This window comes from Penicillium alfredii (genome assembly GCF_028826965.1).
Source record: "Penicillium alfredii strain IBT 34128 chromosome Unknown utg000010l_segment0_segment0, whole genome shotgun sequence".
Taxonomy (NCBI): domain Eukaryota; kingdom Fungi; phylum Ascomycota; class Eurotiomycetes; order Eurotiales; family Aspergillaceae; genus Penicillium; species Penicillium alfredii.
The window spans coordinates 476,389-498,182 of NW_026622707.1; the positions used below are offsets into that span (position 1 = coordinate 476,389).

Sequence of the window (21,794 nt, forward strand, 5' to 3'; positions counted from 1 at the left end):
GATCAACACCGGAGGTGTGGGTCTGACTATAGGGGACGGCTGAAGTATTTATGGAGATATTTATGGAGATATATACGTGGAGAGCTTTTAGTGGCCGAACAGGTGATCTCTCTCGGTCTCCTCGTAGGCGACACTACTGACTAGCGGCGGTAGAATCGAGATGCAAACTATTAGGATCGATGGAACCATACGGGCGCTGCGGACCCGTAGATCATCACCGGGTCCTTCACACATTAGAAATGTTCTGTCTCTGACTTGCCCCGCGGTTGAATCAGTTGAGCTGAGCGGATTTTCTACCCAACTGTTCTTTCTCTCTCGCTCTGCTCCGTATTAATCCATAGGCTAACTACGTAGCTAGAGACTTATTCTCTGTTACAGACTGATCTCTTGATGTCCATGAGCGGATCAGGGGCTGTCAAACGGCGTTGTGGGATACCGCGTGAACTCCTATCCTGGAGCGTGTCCAACTGTGGTCCCTGCCATTTCAAAGTATGGTCTCGATAGATGGCCCGAATACACCTGACCTGACCTCAGCTCAACACTCGGCTGATCTATGATCGACTTCCGAAGTTCCGAATTAAACCCAAAACAGAGGCCGTAAGGCAATCGTTTAGCGAATAGATCATGTCAAATCAAGAAATCTGCGTACTGGCTAGTATCACGATTAGATTAATGGATGTATGGTTCGAGATCTGTTGAAAAACTCCACTATTTATTGGCTTCGGTTGGAGAACAACGCAGACTACTTACAATATGTCGACTAGTCCAGTTGACCGTGCATGTGCGCTGAAAACACACGGCCAGCTTGAACATGAGAAAAAAAAACATCGATTGACAATCTGTATCGCTTTTCCAACTAGGGATACGGGGACCTGGAAAGTTGTCGATCAGACTTTCCACCGTCCTGAATCAGGCGAGTCTTTTAACAAGTATGGACAACCAAACCATAGTGTTATCAAAAGCAGGGAAGGGAAGATAAGCCTTGATAGGAAACGGATCGCCCCGACCGAGGACGACTAGCGTAAATTGTTAGTCGTCGAAATAGGACTATCATCACGAAAACTTTCCTCCCTGGTTCAACGGAATTATCCGATCTTGAGGAGAGCTGAAATATGGAGAATGAGGGGGAAAGAAAGAGAAAGAAAAAAGCAAACTACAATTCCAAGATTGAGGGATTTAGAGGATTCGTCAGTGTTAGTACAATGGTGGAGTTATAATCTATCCACAATAGTGACTATAAGAGATCGGCGAGTTCTATGTACTTTTTATTCAGCCTAAACCACACAAGCCACAACAGATCATCTTGCCAACTATACTCTATAAAGGCTTTGATCAGCTTATTAATAGGATCTACAATAGTCACTATTCAATATTATAGGTAATCAGTAGGGCCTGGGTGTACTAGCTACAGGAGATAATCGTGCGAACGATATTTCATGAAGATCTTAATATTTCATGAACAGAATTTGCACCTCACTATTCAATAGTGTAGATTATCAGTGGGTACTGTTCGTGCTATAGTTACAAGAGATCATGCGAGCTATTCCTACACATACTCATAGGCAAAAATGAAGCTATAGGAGAGCTAGAATGACAAGGTTTATAAGAAGGTCATATATCCCAAGTAATTGTTCTCTTCAACTTTTCTCTCCCACCTTTGTCTATTACCTTTAGTTTGGGGGCAATGTGGTTCAAAACCATCCTCACAGCCTGCTTGGGCATCGCGACCGCCACTTCCGCAATAGGCCTGCACAAGGCAACCGATGGCCTACTACAAGTCACACCTTCTTTCAGCAGTGATGGAATATTATTGCATCCTGGGTTGCACCCTGATCATGACTCTAGTGACCTAAAGCATCTTATTCCCGGAGTGGAAAGGGTTCTTCACTACAGTCAGGAAGGGCATCGTGGTAAGTCATATAGTGACAAAACCAACTATTTGGGAACCAATTAACATTGAATAGCCGCTCTTCATGGCTCCAAGCATGCCTCACTCGAGGCAAAATTCGTCCGCGGGACAGTCGTGTTAGATCACTCTGATTATATCAAGAGCGTTACCTGCGATAACAACGACATGCACGTCTGTTTTAAAACGCCAAAGGCGTTCAATGTCATCGAGCATTCCTGGGGGTCCCAGGAAAACTTCAACCTTGCGACCTACCATGTTGGCTGCGGCGATGAGAGCTCGGGAAAGCGTAGCTTTTTCCACGCGTCAAAGCCGTCAGTCAACTCAGAGGATATGTGCGTTGTGATACCTGTCACGCCTATCGACGAATCGGAGGCTCTACACTCGGGGGTTATGTCTTGGGGTACATATACCGATCCAAACGAGAGAAGAAGATCACCTACCAAAGGCCATGTACGCGTCGCCAACCCCAACACAAACGGAACGAAACCGATGCCCAGTGGTGGCAACATGGATATCGTCACGGATCCCTCGGCGCTAAAGACTTTCTTCAATAATTCTCATATGGACACGTCGAATATGGGGCAAATGGCCCCTGGTATCGACTTTATGTCGACCGAGGATCCTGAGATCCCAGAGAAATCCACGAATAACACTGGCCGGCTATCCGCTCGGAGTCGAGCTTTGAGAACCAAGAGAACTAGGGCGGAAATCTCTGAGCGGAGCTCATCTGAGCTTGCTCGACGAGACATTTTCAAGGGCATGTTACGGGGACTCCAGTGGCTAGGTCAGGTGAGTTTTTTCTGGACCAAAAGATCAAAGCGAGGAGACCCAACTAACCGCTTTGTGATTTTCCTTTTTAAAGAAAATTGAGAGCTTTTTCACAGCGGTTGGTGGCTTCATAAAACAAGCCGGCGATGCCCTTGTTGAAATAGCCATAATATCCGCAAAGCTCCTCTTGGTACCATTTGGTGTCCCCTTCGACCATACCTATCACCATGATATCTATTTCGACCAACATCTTGACGGGGCAGCGGTCACCAACAAACCCCCCAAGATCTTCGGCTTTGGGAACGGCTTTACGCTAGCTGAATCATTCGCAGAAAACAGCAAGGCGGTTGATTGGACCTTACAGTGTGCCAAGTGTGGCGTTCATGTGAACATCGACATCGCTGGCCGATTGGCTTTCAGCATCAAAGACGGCATTACCGAAGGTACTCTCACGCTTACAAATAAAGACGCTCTTACATTGGATGCCGTGCTCGGCATGAGTGGTGACGTCAAAATAAACAAGAGCAAGGAAAAGAAGAAGCGTCTGAACAAGCAGGAGAAGAACCTACAAAGTTACCCGGCGGGTGTTGCACTGTACATTCCGGGAATCCTCACACTTGGTCCGCAGCTCAGCTTCGGGGCTGCGGTCAGTGTGGAGGCGGAAGGCAAGTTCGAACTCCTCTTGGGAGGCAGTGTATCTGTCGGAAAGGGAACTGCCTCAGTCAGTCTGAAAGGAGGCAGGAATGGGGCTACTGGATTTGAGCCGAAGTTCGACCCTGTGCTTCGGTTCAAGGGTGCAGCCACTCTTACTGGTGAAATCGGTGTGCCTATGGCGATCGAGGTAGGGATCAATGTTCTTTCAGGAAAATTCAAGAAAACAGCCGGGCTGGTGAACACCCCGTCTGTTTATGTCCAGACCGGCCTCAGCATCGATGAACAAAAGACGCAAAACACCCCTGTGTTGTGTCCTAATGGCATCTCGCTGAAGGTTGGCGCGAAGAACCGGATTCACCTTTCTGGATTTGACATTTGGGAATATGAGCTTTCCAGCATCCCCATCTTTGAGCGGTTGATTACGTGTGTCACGTACGTGCCTCTTTTTACCCCTGGAATGAACAGGTCAGGCTAATTTTCTCCAACAGCACGAACGGGATTCAAAGTGGTGTTCAGGCGCCCGGCCTCGTCAAAACAATCACTACAGAATGGGGAGAAGACGTCACTGCAGGAAACCCACATATTGCCAAAGTTCCTGACCGCACCCCAAAGCACAATGGCACCCAGGGTTTCCGGATTCTCATGGACGGGAAAAGCGACACCATCCTGGTCACTGGCAACGATGGAAGTCTCTATCTGGTCGGCAAGAACCAAGGATACGATATCAGTGCCCCATGGGGTACGATCGATAAGGGAGAGAATCCTTTGACATTGGATGTTTTTGGACGCATCCTGTCATACCTGCCGCTCAAGCCTAGTTTCCAAAGTCTGCGAGAATTGCATGGCTTATCGCGCTTGTTGGCTGATCAGCACCCTATTTTGGCCGATCTGGCGGTATCACAACCACACCAGATTCCATTTGCTTACAAGTCAACGTAAGTCATCCAACCTGGCAGAGAATAAAATAAAGCAACTGACGAATGCAAAATAAAAGGGCAATCAAGCAGCTGGACTCCAACAACCCCAACGAGAGCAAAAGATACGGCATACCGTTGGTATTCGAGTCACCCAACCTTTTTCACCCTGGAACCACTCAAATTAGCAATCTCATGTATTATCCCACCGCGTGCAAGACACGCTCAGGATTGAGACTCATTGCAACTCGCGAAGTTATCACGAAGGATGGGAATGTCAAGTCGGTGTGGAATGAGAACGGTCAATATGGTGATGAAATGGCCAGTCAGCTCAAGGAACACTACAACCTTGAGATAAAGGACTGCCGCACCATCCAGTTGGTCACGGCCAAATCACAATGAACTGGGGGCTTTGAAACGTGTTTGTCAAGATAATTACACTGAGAGCTTCACTGCTAGTGCGTAATTCTATCAAGAATCTGAGTTGTTTCAATTTGCTAGGCATTCCTATACTTGGATCTTATTGCCGCATGGGTTCAATTCAACTGAGCACATCCACGGCCAGCAATAATTTGGCAAGATTCCTTGATTTAGAAACATTTCGACTCTCGCTACCCGCCGCAGAAATATCGCATCAAAAAAGCATCCAGAAATAGCTGCCCATTGCGGTGTAATATCATCGTATCTTTTAGCAATACAGAACTGGCACACTTATACGTTTTATGACATCCTGCAAATTCTACCCTCAGTAGATCTCAAGACGACCCGCGGGGAACCGCAAGAACCCGACCCGAAACCCACATCGGGTCGGGTTTCGAGTCCATACAATCAACCCGCGGGTCAGCCAAGGGAGACAAGAACCCACAAGGCCTTGCGGATTATCAAATAGGACCAACATGGGACATAAGGAAAAGCATGATTTGCATTAAGTATGCAATTTCTAGCCGCTTATATTTTTCTATTTTTTATTTTTTTTTTATTTGCTTTACAAAGAATCGGATAAAAGTATCCAAGATCAGACAAAAATAGCTTGAATTTTAGGTTGTCAAGATTTTATGGCTTATTATACACAAGCAACTATCCTTCTTGCGCCAATATAAGACGTACAATACAAACTATCCCACGCCATGCCACAGTTTTCCTAACCCTAAGGATCCCACGACGCGCAATGTTACGTTGGTGATTTCAAAACAAACCATCAGCATTGGATATATAGAATAACATCCCATACGTGAAGAAAAGAGCACACAAAAAGGTATTCCCAAAAATCCACTCGCCAATTGCTCCTAAGAACTGTACAATTCCTCCGAAGATGTACACAGGTCTTATCTGATTTGTATTGGATGAAATGTGGGAAATGACAGAAAGAAGAAGAGGAGGAAGAGGAAGAGAAAAAGAAGAATCGTACAAGATGGCACCGCCATTGCCCACCTGCTCCTCTCCATCCCATCGTAAGCATTGCCGTTGGCGTCGCTGCGAGCAAAAACCCCATGGGCGAAATAGGAGTCGGGTTGCCGAATGTGCGGCGTAGATTGCCGGCTGTTGGTAGTTTTGGGCTTAAGTATAGCTTCTCAAAAGCATCGCGTGGAATGGTTAATTGGACACTCTCGGCCGTTTGGATGCGACGCAGCATGTCTGCGGTCGAAGGGTCTTGTTTATCGCTAATGTTGTCGACATGATGAGAGTATAGTGGAAGTGAATAACTGCCTTATATATCTGTTATGAACCGAATCGGTTTTATACTCACGTGAGAAATAAACAAGCAATATTGATACAAAAGAAATCATCTATGCGCGTTTATATTCTACCTCGTCCCACCCTGCTATATGTGCCATAATTTACTCAGACTACCTCCACCAACTCTACCAACCTCAACTAACCTTGAATTCAGTTCACAGTTCAAATCCCAGCATGCCTACTTTGCAGGATCAATTGAAAGATTTACTTCACCATCCCTTCCCCCCCCTCCCAGACCACGGGTCTAACAAACTTCAACATTACGCCTTCGTGGAGACAACAATTCGGGGATTTGACACTTCTAACGGTAGTTTTATTTCCTCCGCAGACTAGTCCTTAATGCCCGAGGGAGCTCGGGATTACCCAAGCGACTGGATGACTGGATACCAATTGTTTGAGTGTATGGCCTCGGTAGTGGTCAACTATCCCGAGGTTGTTGGGTGCGGATTACTGTTCCGTTTCTGCACAAATCATGGATACACCTCTTCACCCTTCCAATCCCAACACCTCCCTCGACCTCCTTGAACATCTGGTGGTAAACTCGCCAGGAACTTAAGCAACCGCCCCGCCGAATCTGCAGGCTCTAACATCTCTCTCCCACCCCAGAATTCCCTCGTAAAATCTGTCCGCACCGTCCCAGGATGCAGAGCAACAGCAAGCGCCTTCTCCGCACTGCGGGTCCGCAGATGCAAATCAAAGGTCTTTGTAAGCTGAAACACGGCTGCTTTGCTCGCACGATAGGAGTACCAGCCACCAGAGGCGTTGTCAGAGACAGAGCCTACGCGGGCGGCCATCATAGCGTAGATGGCATGCGATGGCAAGGTTAGTTTGTCCTCTGAGGATGATGAGTCTGTTGTCGGAAATGCGGGGGCAGATCTTTTTGGAAGAAATGATGAGAGGTGTTTCATGAGTAACAGCGGGCCGAGGGCGTTGACTTGGAAACTCTCCAGCGCGGCTGCAGAGTCGATTTGGGCGGGTGACTTTTCCACGCTGAGAATTCCAGGCAGGGTGAGGGCCAGTCGGAGGGGTGTATTTGGGTACTCGTGCCGGATTGTTTCTGTCATTGCGGATATTGTGGATTCATCTAAATCTCATGTTAGTTACGAGCACTCGTATGCTTTGTGCGTGGAGTTTCGAGGAGTTCAGTGCAGTGCCGACCTGTGACGTCCACCTCCAGTAGCCGCAGTCTCTTCTCTTCTCCGCGTGACACACCACTGCTGGACAAGAGTTGCTCTCGGACTTCGTTGCAGTTCTTGCGCGCTGTCGCGATGACGGGGAGCTCGGTTTGTGCCAGGAGTTGCTGGGCAAAGGCGAAGCCTAGCCCACGCGATGCGGGGGTCACCAAGGCGAATCCATGAGCTGCTGAACCCATTGAGCCAATTGATATCCATGCACTTAGGTGGGAATAATCAATAATTATTCGGGGGTTTGGCAAGGAAATTGACGTTGGAGCTCCCTTGAGATGACGTCATGAGCCCTAGCTCGCCCAACTGTAAACACCAATCTTGTAGCCTGTACATTTTACACTTCTGTTTTGAAACGACGGTGATTGCAGTTTCTAACTCTGGTCATTTTAGTTGAGTCACACTAATTCTGCAGTCATCACTTTCCCTCCAGATCCATGAAGAAATCTCTCCCAAACGTCCCGCTGCTGTCATTGAACCGGATTTTCCTGTTAATAGTCTGGATCTTCTTCATATCATCCGGAATGAGCTTGAAATCCCCTCCAAAATTGCCCTTGATCCTCGAGGGAGTCTTCGACTTGGGAAGGACTGAGTGGCCTTGAGTGACGCCCCAAGCTATAGGTACCGAACACACATGAAAGACAAATTAGCATGCATACATCAAGGTTAGGTAGATTTTAGGGGTGTATCAGTCACATACCAAGAGCAACCTGAGCAGCACTTTTTGTGTATTTCTTGCCGATCTCCGCAAGCAGAGGCTCATCGATCAGCTTAGTGGCCCCGCCCTTGCCGCTGTACATGGCATTTTGGTTTCCAAATGGCGAGTAGTGCGTGATATGGATCCCCTTGACCCGGTGCCACGCTGTAAATTCATGTTGTTGCAGCCATGGGTGGCATTCCAGCTGATGGACGGCCGGTACGACAGAAGTGTTCTGGACTAGTCGCTCCATCTCTGCTTTGGAGAAATTTGACACGCCGATGGCCTTGACCTTGCCTGTCTGCAACAGCTTTTCCATTGCTTTGTAGGTCTTTCCAGTAATAAGTAATAAGTAATCAGCGGCCAGTGCCAGTAGATGTGTCATGCATGGAAAAGAAGAAGCGGGATGTATGAAGTAGACGTAGAACATACATCGACAAAGTCGATATCCTCCATCACCGGCTTCCCATTCTGTTTCGGGAACGGATCCTCCCCTCGCTTCCAGGCCATGGGCCAGTGCATGAGATACAGATCCACATAGTCCATGCCCAGGTCATCGAGGGATTGCTGCAGCGCCGGGGCCACGTCGTCAGGATGGTGCTTATTGCTCCAGAGTTTGGTCGTGATGAAGATATCTTTGCGTGGGACGCCACTTTTCCTGACGCCTTGTCCGACGGCTTTCTCGGTTCCGTAGCTATATATTCCATTATTGGTGTTGAGAGATGCTTCAAGGTATCTCTCGGGAATTGTTGGAAAGCCACTCACACTCGCGCAGTATCGATGTGTCGATATCCTGCTTTGATCGCCTCGACAACGGCGTCTTCTTGGGCGCTTTCATCCTGCCAGGTGCCGAATCCAATGGCTGGGATTTCGGCTCCGGTGTTCAGCTTGCATCTGGTGGACATTTTGAGACTAAGTTGTTCTGGGGATTTGGATCGTGTGCTGCTGGTAATTCCTTGTATTCCTTGTCTTGATTGTCATCAAAATATAAGTTTTCCTTTGTAAAAAGTTGATTCTAAGTCAGGATCTAACGTCAATTTGACGTAGCTGATTTTGTTGTTTGCAGTAGTCATCTGAGATGACGTCTAGGTGAGGTCGTCAGAATCAAAGATATCCTGAAATCAAAAATTGAAGTTTTGCTCTCATGTATGATAATTGACATAGCTTCAAGCTGTATATCTGGCTAATGTGTGTCCTTGCTGCATCTTAACTCAAGAATGACAGTGTACTTGTGACGGTGATGGATCTATACCTTGTTCTTTGTCTGGTTTATCTGTAGTGAGAATCAAAAATTAAAAGACAATTTCAAGAATTCACAAATAAACAATTTATCAAAGAGTCATCGTGGTCGAGAGACCTACTAAACAGACACTTACCTAAATAGGAAGGTGGCCATGTTTGCTCTCAAGACAAACTGCGCAAGCGAATTCCCCGGTCACCGTAGCGTCGTTTATATTTCGCACTCCACCCACAATTTTTTTCTTCTCTTACCGTGCTTGCGATTCTCAGCTCAGGAGCTCTTAGCTCCCCAATTTTGTCTTTTCTTTTCTTTTCTTTCTTTTATTTGAATTGAGGTCATTGAGATGCTTTTATCAGCCCTCATGATCCCACCTACTTGATGTAATACAACCAGAGGTAAGCCGCATTCCCAGTCCAGTCGTCACCCCGAGCTTCAAGGATGAATATTCTTTGTATCCTATATCCGACAAAACATGAAGGATTTACAAAAAAAGCTCTAGAATTACACTGAATGTTGCTATTGCATTCAAGTTCACTTTGGACTTGGTTTTGGGACCTCGCTGACTCGTCCATCAGGAACAGACCATTCATGGCTTGACCTCGACATGACTGATCCATTATTGTAAAAGGTATGGTACTACTTTTGCCCCCCACCCTTTTTTTTACACCCCACCCCTTTTGTATGATGACTCCAAGACATGCAAAGGCATTCCTCAAACTTAATCACCATGTGGAATCTGTCATTCTATCAAGTTTCAGCCTTGTCTGACTACACATTATTCTCATCATTGTTTTTATGATCAACTCTTTTCAGAGTTTGTGCTAACAGACTGCTGGTTAGGTAAATTAAAATGATATGCCCACCCTTCTGCCCTCAGTTGCAGCCTTTGCTTTGCATGACGAAACTTTGAACGAACGGGCGGACATAACGTGTCCACGTCCCTGTATCCATCATAAACAGAGCGTACAAACTCTGTGGGTGCATGGGAGGTGGATTACTTGTTGAGAACTCGTCACCTGATCTTTTGCCCTTGTCACTCGTTGTCAACGTCGTTGAGATCTGTCCAAGGCCATGTAGCTGACAAGCTCTCTAGGTAAATTACTTTATGCTTTGTGTTCCATACCACCCCACCATGGACCAATCTATCATGATGAACATGTTATTCACACTGTTTGACCCGGATGCTCTTGTATCTTGGGAATGAACATTTTACACAAAAATCTGATTTAATGAGGTATGTTATCTTGGACTTGATCAGATGGAGAATATATGCTGACAAAGGTACAGCCTGACTTAGTTGCCATGTCTTCATTTTGCAATCATGCATGCATTATGTTGGAATGCCATCGCTGACTCGATGCCATTCAGTATTTAGGATTCAACGACACCCAGTAGAAATTCTGACCTAGATTGTGAGTTGATGCCCTCGACAATCCTCTGCACCCTTGACTGCCTGATGAACCTATAAATTCGCTGTGTTCTTTCTGAATACATCTTGAAGATAAACCAAATATTCACCTTGGAGAACTGATCCTGTTCTTACCCTTGCACACTATGTCATTCATATCATTGCAAGGATTGCTGCTAATATGCATTGCAGGGAATCAGATCACTCAGGTAGCATACTAATCAATTTTTGATATTCAATTTTTTTTTTCTTTCCGTAGCATTCGTCAACCTCGTATTCAACCAACTCCTCTTCTCCCCTTTTCCCCTCGTCGCCACAACGCCTTAGGTCCACTTTTCCTTTCAGATTCACTCAACAAAAAGCCCATGTCTCTTATGCCATCCTTCCAGACTATCCCCATTGTAAGTCTCATGCACACTCTTCTTCCCCTCCGGCCACCGCGCCCACGCCGGCTTCGAGCCGGACATGATGCACATCATCTCGTCCGGCACGGGCAACTCGGTATCAATCGCCGAGGCAAAGGGGTGAATGAGTTCCGGCCAGTGGTGATCCCAGAGCCACAGCATGGTACTGCAGTTCGAGCAGAAGTTGCGCTGCGAGGAGCAGCGCTCCTCGTTCGGGGTGCCGCGGTCTTTGATTGCAGAGTATTGTCTGATGACTTATTAGTATTTATATTCAACCTTGGAATATATTGGTTGAGAGATTGAAATAGAAAACAAAAGAGAAAAGATATATTTGCATACTTGATCAGTTCTTTCCCTTTGATCACTTTCAGGCTGTCTGCGATACCGCCCAGGTTCACGCTGCCGCCGTATCCGCCGACTTTGCGGCAGATACTGCAGGCACAGAGCTGGTATGGCACGGGGGTCTGGGAGTCAACAGTGAATTCGATGCTGCCGCACTGGCAGCTTCCTTCGAGTTTCCTGTTGTGTGACTGGTTAGCAACTACAGAGTTGCAGGGTTATCCAAGTGGGGCAAGGTAGGGAGATCTACATAGGCATGATAAAAACAAGTGTTAGCTCCGGTGGGATAAGATGGAAATATTGCGTTGCTGAGGGGGTTATCTGATAAGGACAACGTTCGGTCTTTATATACTTCGACCTATGGTGGGGGGTGGCCAGACAAAGCAGGCCAATCCTGACAAACAGTCTCCATGTTGCAGCGCTGCATACATCATCGTCCTGCGGCTGTGGTTGGTCGAGGTGCTGTTTGTCTGGTTTGCTTTGTTTGCTTTGGGCTCTTCGCAGATCAGAAATCCAGCGCTGCTTTCCAATACTCTTCGACAAGCTGCTCGATCACTCTGAGTGGATCAATTTCACTTTCTATTGACAATGAGTTTTGGAGCCCCCGGAGGCGGGTCAACTAATTACAAGCCCACCCCGTGAGTCTTTGGCCTCTGCAATTCTGATTTTGAATCACCGAGCCCGGCGCATTTGGGTCATCGCAAATCTGGGGTGTTGCTGATCACTTATTTTTTTTCTGCTTCAGGCCTGAACGCGGGAGCTTCCCTCTTGACCATGAAGGTAAATCATCCTCCAGCCATAGAACTAGCCTGTCAACGAATTACCCAGACATACAGGACGGACCGCTAACCACTTATTCCATCCACTAGGAGAATGCAAACACATCATCTCGGGCTATCTGAAATGCATCAAATCCAACAAAGGCACCAATGACGAGGCATGTCGCAAGCTGGCCAAGGAATACCTTGCCTGTCGAATGGACAAGTACGTTGAACACTTGCAGAGGGAACTGGGTAGATCATTGAAGACATATGCTGACCCATGCCTCGTGCCGAAATTAGGAACCTTATGGCCCCCGATAACTTTAAGAACCTTGGATTGGAGTTTACAGAGGATGCACAAAATAATCACCCGCCAACTGGGCAGTCAGAGAAAAAAGGATGAGATAGACGCTGACAGTTTGGTGAGCTTTGTACGATTAGGTAGCGATGGCTAGCATTTTCCCGGCGCTGTAAATAAACATAACGAAATGAAGTACTCTCCAAGCAACTAATATTCTGTTATATTGGCTTGAGTTTCACTCTAAGCTCTACTCTGTATAGCTCTATCAAAGCGGTGAATATGGCGTTGGCTCAAGCTCCACGCGGGGAATCTCCGCTCATGGCCCTGGCTTCCACCCATTCTCGCCGCAACTGCCCCCCATGTCTTCGATCGCACGGCCACCAGACCCATGTCTGGTGGCAATCATTCTCATCGTGCGCTCGCGCACCGGGCCCCCGCCTCGTTTTCCACTACCCGCCCAACCCGCTCAGCGAGAACCGCCTGAAAACCACCACCAAGGGCGGACGGCGCATTTCCCGCACCCGCAGCCGACAAGGCCACAAGAACACCGACTCGAGCTCCAGCGATGAGAGCGGGCTCAGCTCGGACGAGGATGAGGAGGAACGAGAAAGTCACATGGGCGGCAGCACCGTGCTCGGGCGCCGGGTGAGCAACTTCGGTCTCGACGATCATCTGACGGCATCGCCCGCGGCAGCGGCCGAGTCGCAGCGACCTGGGTCTCTAGGGTCTGGGAGAGCATCCTCGCTGCGCAAACGCGCCGGTGCAGCTTCGGATCACGAAGATGATCCCGGCACGGCGTCGGACCGGCCGGAGGACGGGACGGGCAGGTCGGCGCGGCTGCCGTGGGAGTCGCTCTTGGGGTTGCCAGGGAGCGTGTGGGAGAAATTGTTGAGCCCGTCGCGCTCGTGGCACAAGCGGCGCTTCGAGGTGGGGATTAATGACCTGGCGCTGATCGGGTGGCCGGTCTTCGTGCGCGAGGATGGCACCTGGCGCAAACAACGACGGAGGAAGAAGAAGAAGTCGCGCCCGGAGTGGGATGGAGGAGAGCTGGGCCATAATGAACATGCTGAGCAGGGATTTGGCGATGACGAGATGGTGCTCTCGCCCGATCTGGCGGCCAGTGGCATTTCTACTGTCGAGTCTCCGGTCGAGTCTAAGCGTGCGGCGTCAACTAGCGGAAAGGCAGGGAAACCCGTCGACGACACAGATCCGGAGGACAATGACCATATGACCATGTTCAATGTGGTATTTGTCGTGGATCCTCCGTTGCTGGAGTACTCGATGCGGGTCAAGGAGATCTATGATAATATCATCAAGAAATTCTCCAAGGCTTTGAAGTGGGAGCAGGCTCGCACGGATTATGTCTGGAAGGAATCGCAACACATCTTGCAAGTGAGACGGCGGGCGCGAGAAACAAGTAAGCAGTCTTTTGTCTACCTGCTTCATATTGGATGCTGACATTGATCCAGAAACCTCGGTTCATAAGCTTTACTCCGACTTAATATCTCAGTCATCGTTGGCGAGAGCCATGTACACTGTCTACAGCAGTATTTCCGCGTCCAAGATCGCCTCTGTTTCGCTCAGCCCCGACGTGTCCATCTCTCTGCAGATCCCTCCGCTGACCTCTACGCCGTACCTGGCGGGCCCTATGGATCAATCATATCCGGGACTCTGGTTGACGACCGCAGACAGTGCAACTCCCGTCGATGATCCGGGTGCTGACGAAAACAGTACTCCCCACCAGGTACTAGCAAAGCACTTTGCTTTGCTCTTGTTGGACAGCGAAGCTGCGATCATCAAAGACGTGGAAGCGTCTGGTGGTGCTCTCGCTCCTGCGCTCACCCATTACATTCGGTGCTCCAAACCTACCAAGTCGTTCGCACAGATATCTGCAGTCTCTGGGATTTCGCTTGCCACCATCCAGATGCTAGCGAGTCACCTCGTCTACTGGCGCCGGGCTCGCGCTATTCCCCCTATCCACCAACGAGACACATACATTGTCTCGCCTAATTGTGACTTGAGTAAACTGGAGGTGGCAACCATTGCCTATCAGACCGCATTCCCCACCCTCCCTAGCCTGCCCAAGATGCTCTCCGCACTCAGCGGAACCCCTCGCCCGTACGGCAGCTTCATCCCCAGCAAAGATCACAAGGAGATCTACTTCTCCATCCTGGCCTGGCTGCTCCGCGGCGGCTGGGTGACGCAGCTGCGAACCTTTGCTCGGATCAAAATCCCACCCGAGGTCAAGGTGGCCGTGGAGTCGGCCCTGCGGAAGGAAGAGGTGGACCGATACCTGGCCAAAGGCAGCTCCACATCGATGTCGTCGACCGATGAACGAAACCGCTCAGATAGCCACGATAGTGACGATGACGACGCGAAATCCTCGTCCTCATCCTCGCTGGCAAGCCACGGCAGCGGCGACGACACGCCCATGCCCGGCCGCCACGACCCGCACGCCCAGCTGCGCAACTCGCACAAACTCCTGGATCGGTCAACGGCCCTGCGTCTGTCCTCCCTGATTCTATCACCGCACCGCGCGTCCCCGCTCGAGTCGCGCTGGCTCGACGAGATCGTGGCCCGGTTCCCTGATAAACCCGAGCAAGACCCGAGCATGGCCGGCGTCAGCCCGGACATCGTCCCGGATGACCTTCAGACCCTTCTCAAGACATACTGGCCGGTCTTCCTCAAATACTTTAATGGCTACGACGCCCTGGAGAAGATCCCCGTGCGCGAGAATCTGAAGCGCAAGCAGGTGTGGCAGGTTCTGATGCGCTTGGGTCTTGTAACGGGGCCGCCTGGCTCCGTCGAGCTGGATGCGCGGGAGCAGGTTTTGGTGAGTGTTCGGCATTGGTAGTGTGTATGTTTACTATGATATCCCAAAATGTACGAAGTTTTTCCGGCGACTCTTCAATACCTCCCAACTTATAAAACCTGAGGCATGAAAGACTACTGTAATACCAAGTGACGTTTTGTTCCTTGGACAAGGCGGGCTGCCCAGGCGTGTATTGCGATTACATACCCACATCGCCCTTCCGATGGATTCCGCGTTGCCCTCAACCCTAACTAGGCGCTACCCGAACCTGAAACACCTTAGTTCTGCCCCGGTGGCATTTATGTAGCAATTTAGAATATTTTTAGAGAATAAATAAACGTGCCAGTTAAATATCTAGTTTCACACGTGCTGGATATTTTACTCCTGCGCGTGGTTATGTGGACATGGGTATCTCACATTCTTGTACAAAATTACATAGCCTCACTTCTCTCTCTCTGTTGGTGCCCATGTTCCAAGGCTTGGTTGTGCCCCGTATTACGCATTACCCGTGCCCCGAGCATTTCGTCACCGGCTTGTATATCCGAGTGCCGTCAACGGCTGTCTGCTTGTGAAGATGACAGGGGTATTGAGTAGATAGCTAATCAGTTGGGGTAAAACCCCTCAAAATAACTGAATATTTATTGGCAGAATTAAATGTTCTATATAAACAGAAATGAAATACAAGTATTCGGCTTGGCCATGTGTGGCCCCGACGCCAATGCGGGAGGGGCTTCGGTGGACCCCACGAGGTTTAGAAAAAGAAAAGACAACGGCTTTTTTTTTTTTTTTTTTGTATATTATTCTTATTTCTTCCCCCTTTCTTTGTTCTCTATATATGGGTTGGAACACGGTGGAATTCTTGTGTTTTAGAGAGAAATATACAATAGGTGGTTTATGTATAAGTAGATTTGGTGTTTGCGTCTTAGCGGATACTTTGCCGGCTAACTAGCTGTCGACGTGGGAAGTATAGAATGTTGAAAAGTAGTATTTTCCGCCATTTTGACAGAGCATAGCTACCTTCTACACTACCTCAGCACATATTATCTGTTCAATACCTTTATGAAGGTACAAGTATTTTCTATCCTGGTATCATCCATGAGGCTCATGTTGATCCCTTGGTGGGCTTAGGGTTTGATACGACAGCCGAGGTCAACAGTCTCGGGCGAGTGCATACACTATCACCTTGATGGGGTTGACTCTTAAGCTTCAGGTGTTGAATTTGATTTCTACGTACAGCAGAATCTGGTATTCTCGAGTCAGTCAGTCTATGTAACACTAATATTCAGCCCCAAAAGGCATGGATGCCTTGACACTAGTACGGGGAACATTTCATATTTCATTACTCACACAATAGGGATACACATCATGCCTTAAGGTACTCATTTAATATCAAGTATGAAATTCGGTCACTACACTATAGACACATCTAGACAAGGTCCTCAGCAGACCCTATTTGTGTGACTATGCTCAGCCCTTGAGGTACTTCCGGAATTCTCTCTTATCCGTGTCTTTCGGGCGTACGGCAAGGAATTCCACAGACTCCATAGTTACCCTTCTCCATACTAGAAAAATTAGAAGGAAAAAAAAAAAAAAAAAGTAAAAGATTTTCCAATTAATTTTTATGCGAAATTCCACAATTCCCTGGGATACACAGGAACCAAAATTCCGCCTTAAGAGCCTGTCAGGAAATTGTTTGTGTAAGTAATTTCCCCCGCTACCACAGTCTGCCCTGACCAAAATAATAATTTTGCTTCTTGTCCCTCTTCTCTTACCCTTCATCCATCCTCACCCCTCTCCTCCCCTCATCGGGTGTCGCTTTTCCCCCAATCCCCATTCCCTCTGTGTGTGATCTGTTGCTGGGCCTTGCTCAACTCAGGTTCGTATTCCCGATCGTCCGTGTGTGCCCTTTATTCTTTTTGTGGGTATTTTGAAGTTGAGCGCGCCTTGTTTCCCACACGTGCAAGACCTACTTTGACTCGCAGTCTTCTTTTCTTGTGCATCTTGTTGACTTTTTAAATTCCAGAGACCCCAGGACCTCCCCCGACCCTCTCGTTCCTCGCCTCACTTTTTCCTTCCGAAACCTGTCTGCGAATTGCGCCTGTGCCTTCTCGGTCAACATTTTTCCAAGGGGCCAATCTTCTCACGCCAGGAACGCGGTTTGATTGACATTTCAGAGTGTCTCATATCGTCGCCTGTCGTCTATCACCATTGTCACAGAAGCGAAATATTCGGCAGTTGAGATTTACGTGAGCGCCAGCGCGAGAGAGCCAACGTGTGAGAGCGCACCAAGGCGGAAATTACACAAGGGAAGAGTTTCTGTGCATCCGACGTGCACCCAGTGGATTGATTGTGTGAGCTCATTGCTCTTTCTTTTGGAGCTTGGTTCACCAACCCGGACACGGACTTTTTGCCTTGTCTTCCGTGGAATTTTTTTCTTCTTCGCCCACTTTGCCTCATCTTTTCTTTCTCGATCGGCCTGATCATAGCCGTTCAGTTCTCTGGAAGATACAAACTGTCTTGCCGATGCGATCTGTGATCTAAACGGATTCGACAGAATACCCATCCACAGTCCTTCGACTCCAGCGATCCTTTGCCTTGCTTACGAAGAGCAGTGGGAGTGATCCTGACTGATCGGAAGTCGCATCTCGGTGGGGTTGCAAGAAGGTGGAAGTGTTTCTTTTTCTCTTTTGATTCCCACCAATACCATTGTCCTCTCGCCCCAGTCGGTGAAGACTGAAATCTCCAGGGTCGCCAACAGAGGCAGCCGTTCCTGGGCAGAATAACCTGCAACCGAGAACGGATTCACCCATCCTTTTCACCATTCCATCTCATCCGACACAAACTGCGATGAGCACCACATCCGAGATGCCTACATTCTCCTACGCGCAAGCCGCCAAGGGCACTACGGGGACACCAGCCCCATCCAAGCCAGCATCTACAGAGCCCGAAAAGACTGAGACCAAGCTGGAGGAGCTGAGCACAAATACGCCGGCGACCGAGGCTGTGACAAAGGCCTCTGAACCCGAGAAACAGGAACCTGAGAAGGCGGCAGCAGATGGCAATACGGATGCTGAATTCACAACCGTCACCAGCAAGCATACCGCCAAATCGAAGGCTGCCCACTCCCGGACCTCGTCCCCAAGCGTTCGCAACACGAAATCTCAACAAAAAGAGGAACAGGCTTCGAGTACCCCGAATGGTACCTCTGATTCTACGGAGAAACAGCCCCAAAATGAGAGCCAAGGGGAGAAGTCTGAAGGTGGAGCGGAAGGCTCCAAAGAAAAACCTGGGGATTCGGAGAAGGAGAAGAGTGCACCCCCAAAGGAGCTCAAGGCTGCTCCCTTGCCCTCAGTGAACATCTGGCAACAGCGAAAAGAGGCCCAGGACGCCAGGGTCAAAGCTGGTACTGGACTCAAGCCCGCCCCTGCCGCTGGCAAGACTGCGTCCCCGAAAGCAGGCCCTGCAGCCACAGCAGCCGACGAGAGTCAGCAAGATTCCTCCAAAGCTATCTCGAAGAAGAAGGGGACGGATGGCGTGTCCGAGGGTGCTAAGGACCGAAAGAAGACCGAGGGCGGCAAATCCCGAGACGATGGTACAGTGCCCACCTCTATTGACAGTGACCAACGTACTCGTTGGCCGAATGGGAACCCTACCGGGGCTTTATTTTGCAAGCAAGCTGACAAAATTGTTGCACGAGCAGTTCCCCCAGTAGCGGACGCTTCATTATGGCCGACGCCCCAGGTTGCGCTGGGTGAAGAGAAGAAGAAGGCCCAGGAGAAGACTGAGAAGCCCGAGCGAACCGACAAGAGCCCTGTTATGCGCCCGCACGGCAAGGAAAAGTGGACACCTGTTCCTTACGTCCCTACCGCTGTTTTCAACACTCCGCTCCCGCCCTCTGGCCGTGGAGGCCGAAGAGCCACGCGAGGTGGTCGGGATGGTGGCCGTGGAGGTGCACATGGCGCCGGTGAAAAGGGTGCCCCGCAAAATTCCCAAGGCTCTGCCGCTAAGCAGGGTGGAGATAGAGGGCGGCACGAGTCTGGCACTGGCCGCGCAGCCTCTCTTCCTGCGCAAGCCAGACGCTCTACCAGTACCGATGTCGGTCCTACGGCTGACGCCCACAAAGCGTCGCAAGGTGCGGATCGAAGCCGCGGAGCCCGGACTGGTGAGGATGGCAACGCTCCGACTGGCAAGCAGACAAATGGTGGCGAGAATCTCTCTCGCCCTCAACGTGAGGGCAAGTCCTTCCCACGAAACCACGACGCTCGGGCTGGCGACCGCGGTTCCCGAGGTGCTCACCTGGCTGTTGACCCCCAGGCAGCAGCCCGTGCCAACGACCGCCGTTTTGAACCCGGGTCCAAGTCTGCTGACTTCCTCCGTGATCCTGCCGGCTACCCCGACCACAAAGATTTCAACCGAGAGCGTGGTGAACCCCGTGCCGAGCGAGGTGGCCGAGGGCCCAACCGTGGCCGCGGTCCCTATTCGAGCTTCAACCAGAACTCTCAGTTCCCGAACCCCCCGTGTCCAACAACACATTTGTCCCCCAGAAATCATTTGGTTTTGGCGACCGCCAGCGGTCACAGCAGCACGGTCTTCCGATTGGCGCCCAGCAGGGTAACCGGATGTCTTTGAGGTCGCCCTCATTGCCCGCCTCCGGTAGCATGTATGGCATGTACCCCTTCCCGACCGATATCAACACAATGTACGGCTACCAGGCCGTGAACCCCGGGCCGATGAGCGCCATTCCTTACCAACAGTACATGGAGCCGTTGTCGCTTATGGCTATGCTCTCAATGCAACTGTACGTTGCCTTCCCCCCCCCCCCCCCCCCCCCCCCAACCAAATCGTTTCATGTCGCAAAGATTAACCGCAGATCAGGGAATACTACTTTTCGGTTGACAACATGTGCAAAGACATGTTCCTTCGTCGACACATGGATTCACAGGGCTTTGTGCCGCTGGGTGTCATTGCCGGCTTCAAGCGGATCAAGTCTCTGACCGAAGATTATGAGCTCCTCCGTCATGTGTCCCGCCAGCTTCGCAACGTCGAATACCAGATTGGCGAGGACGGCGTGGATCGGTTACGTCCGAGGGAGAAGTGGGCGCAATGGATTCTCCCTGTCGACCAGCGCGAGCACTCAGCCCAGCACGACGGCGCACCTCCCTCCAACCACCCCGGCAAGACCGATGAAAATGCACCGTTGAATAACCATGTCGATGGCGCTCCCAACGGAACCCTCCACGGTGGATCGCGCCAATTTATTCCCAACGGTACCCTCTCCCGCGTTCCAATCACGCCACTCTCCTCCGCAGCTCCCGAATTCATGCCGTCCATTCCGCCAGCGGCTCAGAATGAAATTGCCAATGTAGGAGACCCCATCGATTTTTCTTTTTCTCAAGACTACGATTCGACACCTTTATGCATTTGTGTGATTGCGCCTCCCTTGCACTACTCATATGTTGACGCTTCTCATCCAGCGCGCGGACTAAAATATTCCCCCGAGACTCCCTTTTCTTCTCATTCCGAAACGGTGGCGCACTCAAGTGGGTATGCAGAACCCTTCCCACGGTGATCCTCCAGCTCCTGGACTATGACTGATGCCCGTTTAGATCCCTGGTGGCACATCCTCCGGGTGATCCACATGCCACTGGACGGACTTCCAAGCGTTCCAAGTATTTCAAGCGTTCCAAGCGTTTCAAGAAACAAAAACGCCCACCGTTCTCGTCGAAGAAGAGTAAATCCCCATCTCAAGCCATGTCCGATTATGTCTACCACGAATCTCCCGAAGCCGTTCACAATCCAACTTTCATGGGTCGAAAAAAACCGGTGATCGGCAACTGGGCTTCTATCATAGGGCCTCCTTATCGATCCTGGTCACAGTACCTGACTCGCACTTTCGATTCGCTACTGTACAATCAATTTAGGCGTCTAGCCCTTGATGATCTTTTTACGCGACACGTCGACTATGGGTTCAATGCTCTCTTGGACTATTACCGTGCTTGTCTGCTGAGTCGCTGCGTACTTTTTGACGAGGTGCTGCAAGATATGGTCAGCCTTGCCCGGGGCGGCCCACATCTGGAGTATCATGACACTGTGCATCAGATGCTCTCTTCGACTCTGTCGAGTGGCCTCATGACTCCAGAAAGACATGCCAAAGTCCGCCAATTCTTCGAAACCCCATATGCCACGACAGCCCTGGGAAAGTCATCATCTTGAGCTTTTTTATTATTTTTTGTTTCTGGTTTCAACTTCCTGCGACGCATTCTCCCCTTTTCACCCATCATGATCAGCATTCTCCTGTTGAAGGTTTTGCATGCATCCTCTCAACTTTTTCTTTCCCCCTAGAGTACCGACTGGCCATTCTCGCAGCAAGGCGGCTTGGAATTTCCATGTGAAGCCTCGGAGTTCTCGCCTCCCTTTCTCTTTTTCTCATTCGGTTATTTTCTTCTGCTTCTGTCATGGGAGGTTTACAAAAAATGTTCTGGAGTCCGGGCATGATATTACTGGCAATTTCTCTTCCTCCTGTTACGATGCCTGGGTGCCGGGCCTACCAAAAAAATGCTTTTCCCTGACCATAGAGATTTTGTGTCTGCTTTTCTTCTCTTCTTGAACCCTTTTTGTTTCTTTTCTTGTTTCCTTTTCCCTTTCCTCTTTTTTCTTGTTCTTTTT

The 21,794-nt window shown here is 49.6% G+C and overlaps 6 protein-coding genes across 6 annotated transcripts; 3 read left to right on the forward strand and 3 right to left on the reverse strand.

Annotated features, from left to right (window-relative positions):
* Window positions 1-2,074: 2,074 nt before the first annotated feature.
* Window positions 2,075-4,647, forward strand: NUU61_007724 (uncharacterized protein; the record flags this gene model as incomplete). Its single annotated transcript, XM_056658249.1, has 4 exons — window positions 2,075-2,698; window positions 2,859-3,763; window positions 3,820-4,266; window positions 4,482-4,647. 4 exons carry the CDS (start codon window positions 2,075-2,077, stop codon window positions 4,645-4,647), a joined length of 2,142 nt encoding a protein of 713 aa, XP_056508542.1.
* A 1,805-nt stretch (window positions 4,648-6,452) lies between these two features.
* NUU61_007725 (uncharacterized protein) lies at window positions 6,453-7,354 on the reverse strand (the record flags this gene model as incomplete). The annotated part of the gene is made up of 2 exons (XM_056658250.1): window positions 6,453-7,066; window positions 7,141-7,354. The coding sequence occupies 2 exons, from the start codon at window positions 7,352-7,354 to the stop codon at window positions 6,453-6,455; spliced, it is 828 nt and encodes a 275-aa protein (XP_056508543.1).
* Window positions 7,355-7,584: 230 nt separating this feature from the next.
* Window positions 7,585-8,768, reverse strand: NUU61_007726 (aldo/keto reductase; the record flags this gene model as incomplete). Its single annotated transcript, XM_056658251.1, has 4 exons — window positions 7,585-7,781; window positions 7,867-8,194; window positions 8,296-8,557; window positions 8,629-8,768. The coding sequence occupies 4 exons, from the start codon at window positions 8,766-8,768 to the stop codon at window positions 7,585-7,587; spliced, it is 927 nt and encodes a 308-aa protein (XP_056508544.1).
* Window positions 8,769-10,858: 2,090 nt separating this feature from the next.
* Window positions 10,859-11,512, reverse strand: NUU61_007727 (GFA family protein; the record flags this gene model as incomplete). Its single annotated transcript, XM_056658252.1, has 3 exons — window positions 10,859-11,162; window positions 11,255-11,434; window positions 11,505-11,512. The coding sequence occupies 3 exons, from the start codon at window positions 11,510-11,512 to the stop codon at window positions 10,859-10,861; spliced, it is 492 nt and encodes a 163-aa protein (XP_056508545.1).
* A 718-nt stretch (window positions 11,513-12,230) lies between these two features.
* NUU61_007728 (nitrogen permease regulator 3 family protein) lies at window positions 12,231-15,170 on the forward strand (the record flags this gene model as incomplete). The annotated part of the gene is made up of 3 exons (XM_056658253.1): window positions 12,231-12,238; window positions 12,577-13,733; window positions 13,786-15,170. 3 exons carry the CDS (start codon window positions 12,231-12,233, stop codon window positions 15,168-15,170), a joined length of 2,550 nt encoding a protein of 849 aa, XP_056508546.1.
* A 2,805-nt stretch (window positions 15,171-17,975) lies between these two features.
* NUU61_007729 (La domain family) lies at window positions 17,976-21,341 on the forward strand (the record flags this gene model as incomplete). Its single annotated transcript, XM_056658254.1, has 4 exons — window positions 17,976-19,572; window positions 19,632-19,926; window positions 20,004-20,693; window positions 20,735-21,341. The coding sequence occupies 4 exons, from the start codon at window positions 17,976-17,978 to the stop codon at window positions 21,339-21,341; spliced, it is 3,189 nt and encodes a 1,062-aa protein (XP_056508547.1).
* Window positions 21,342-21,794: the final 453 nt, after the last annotated feature.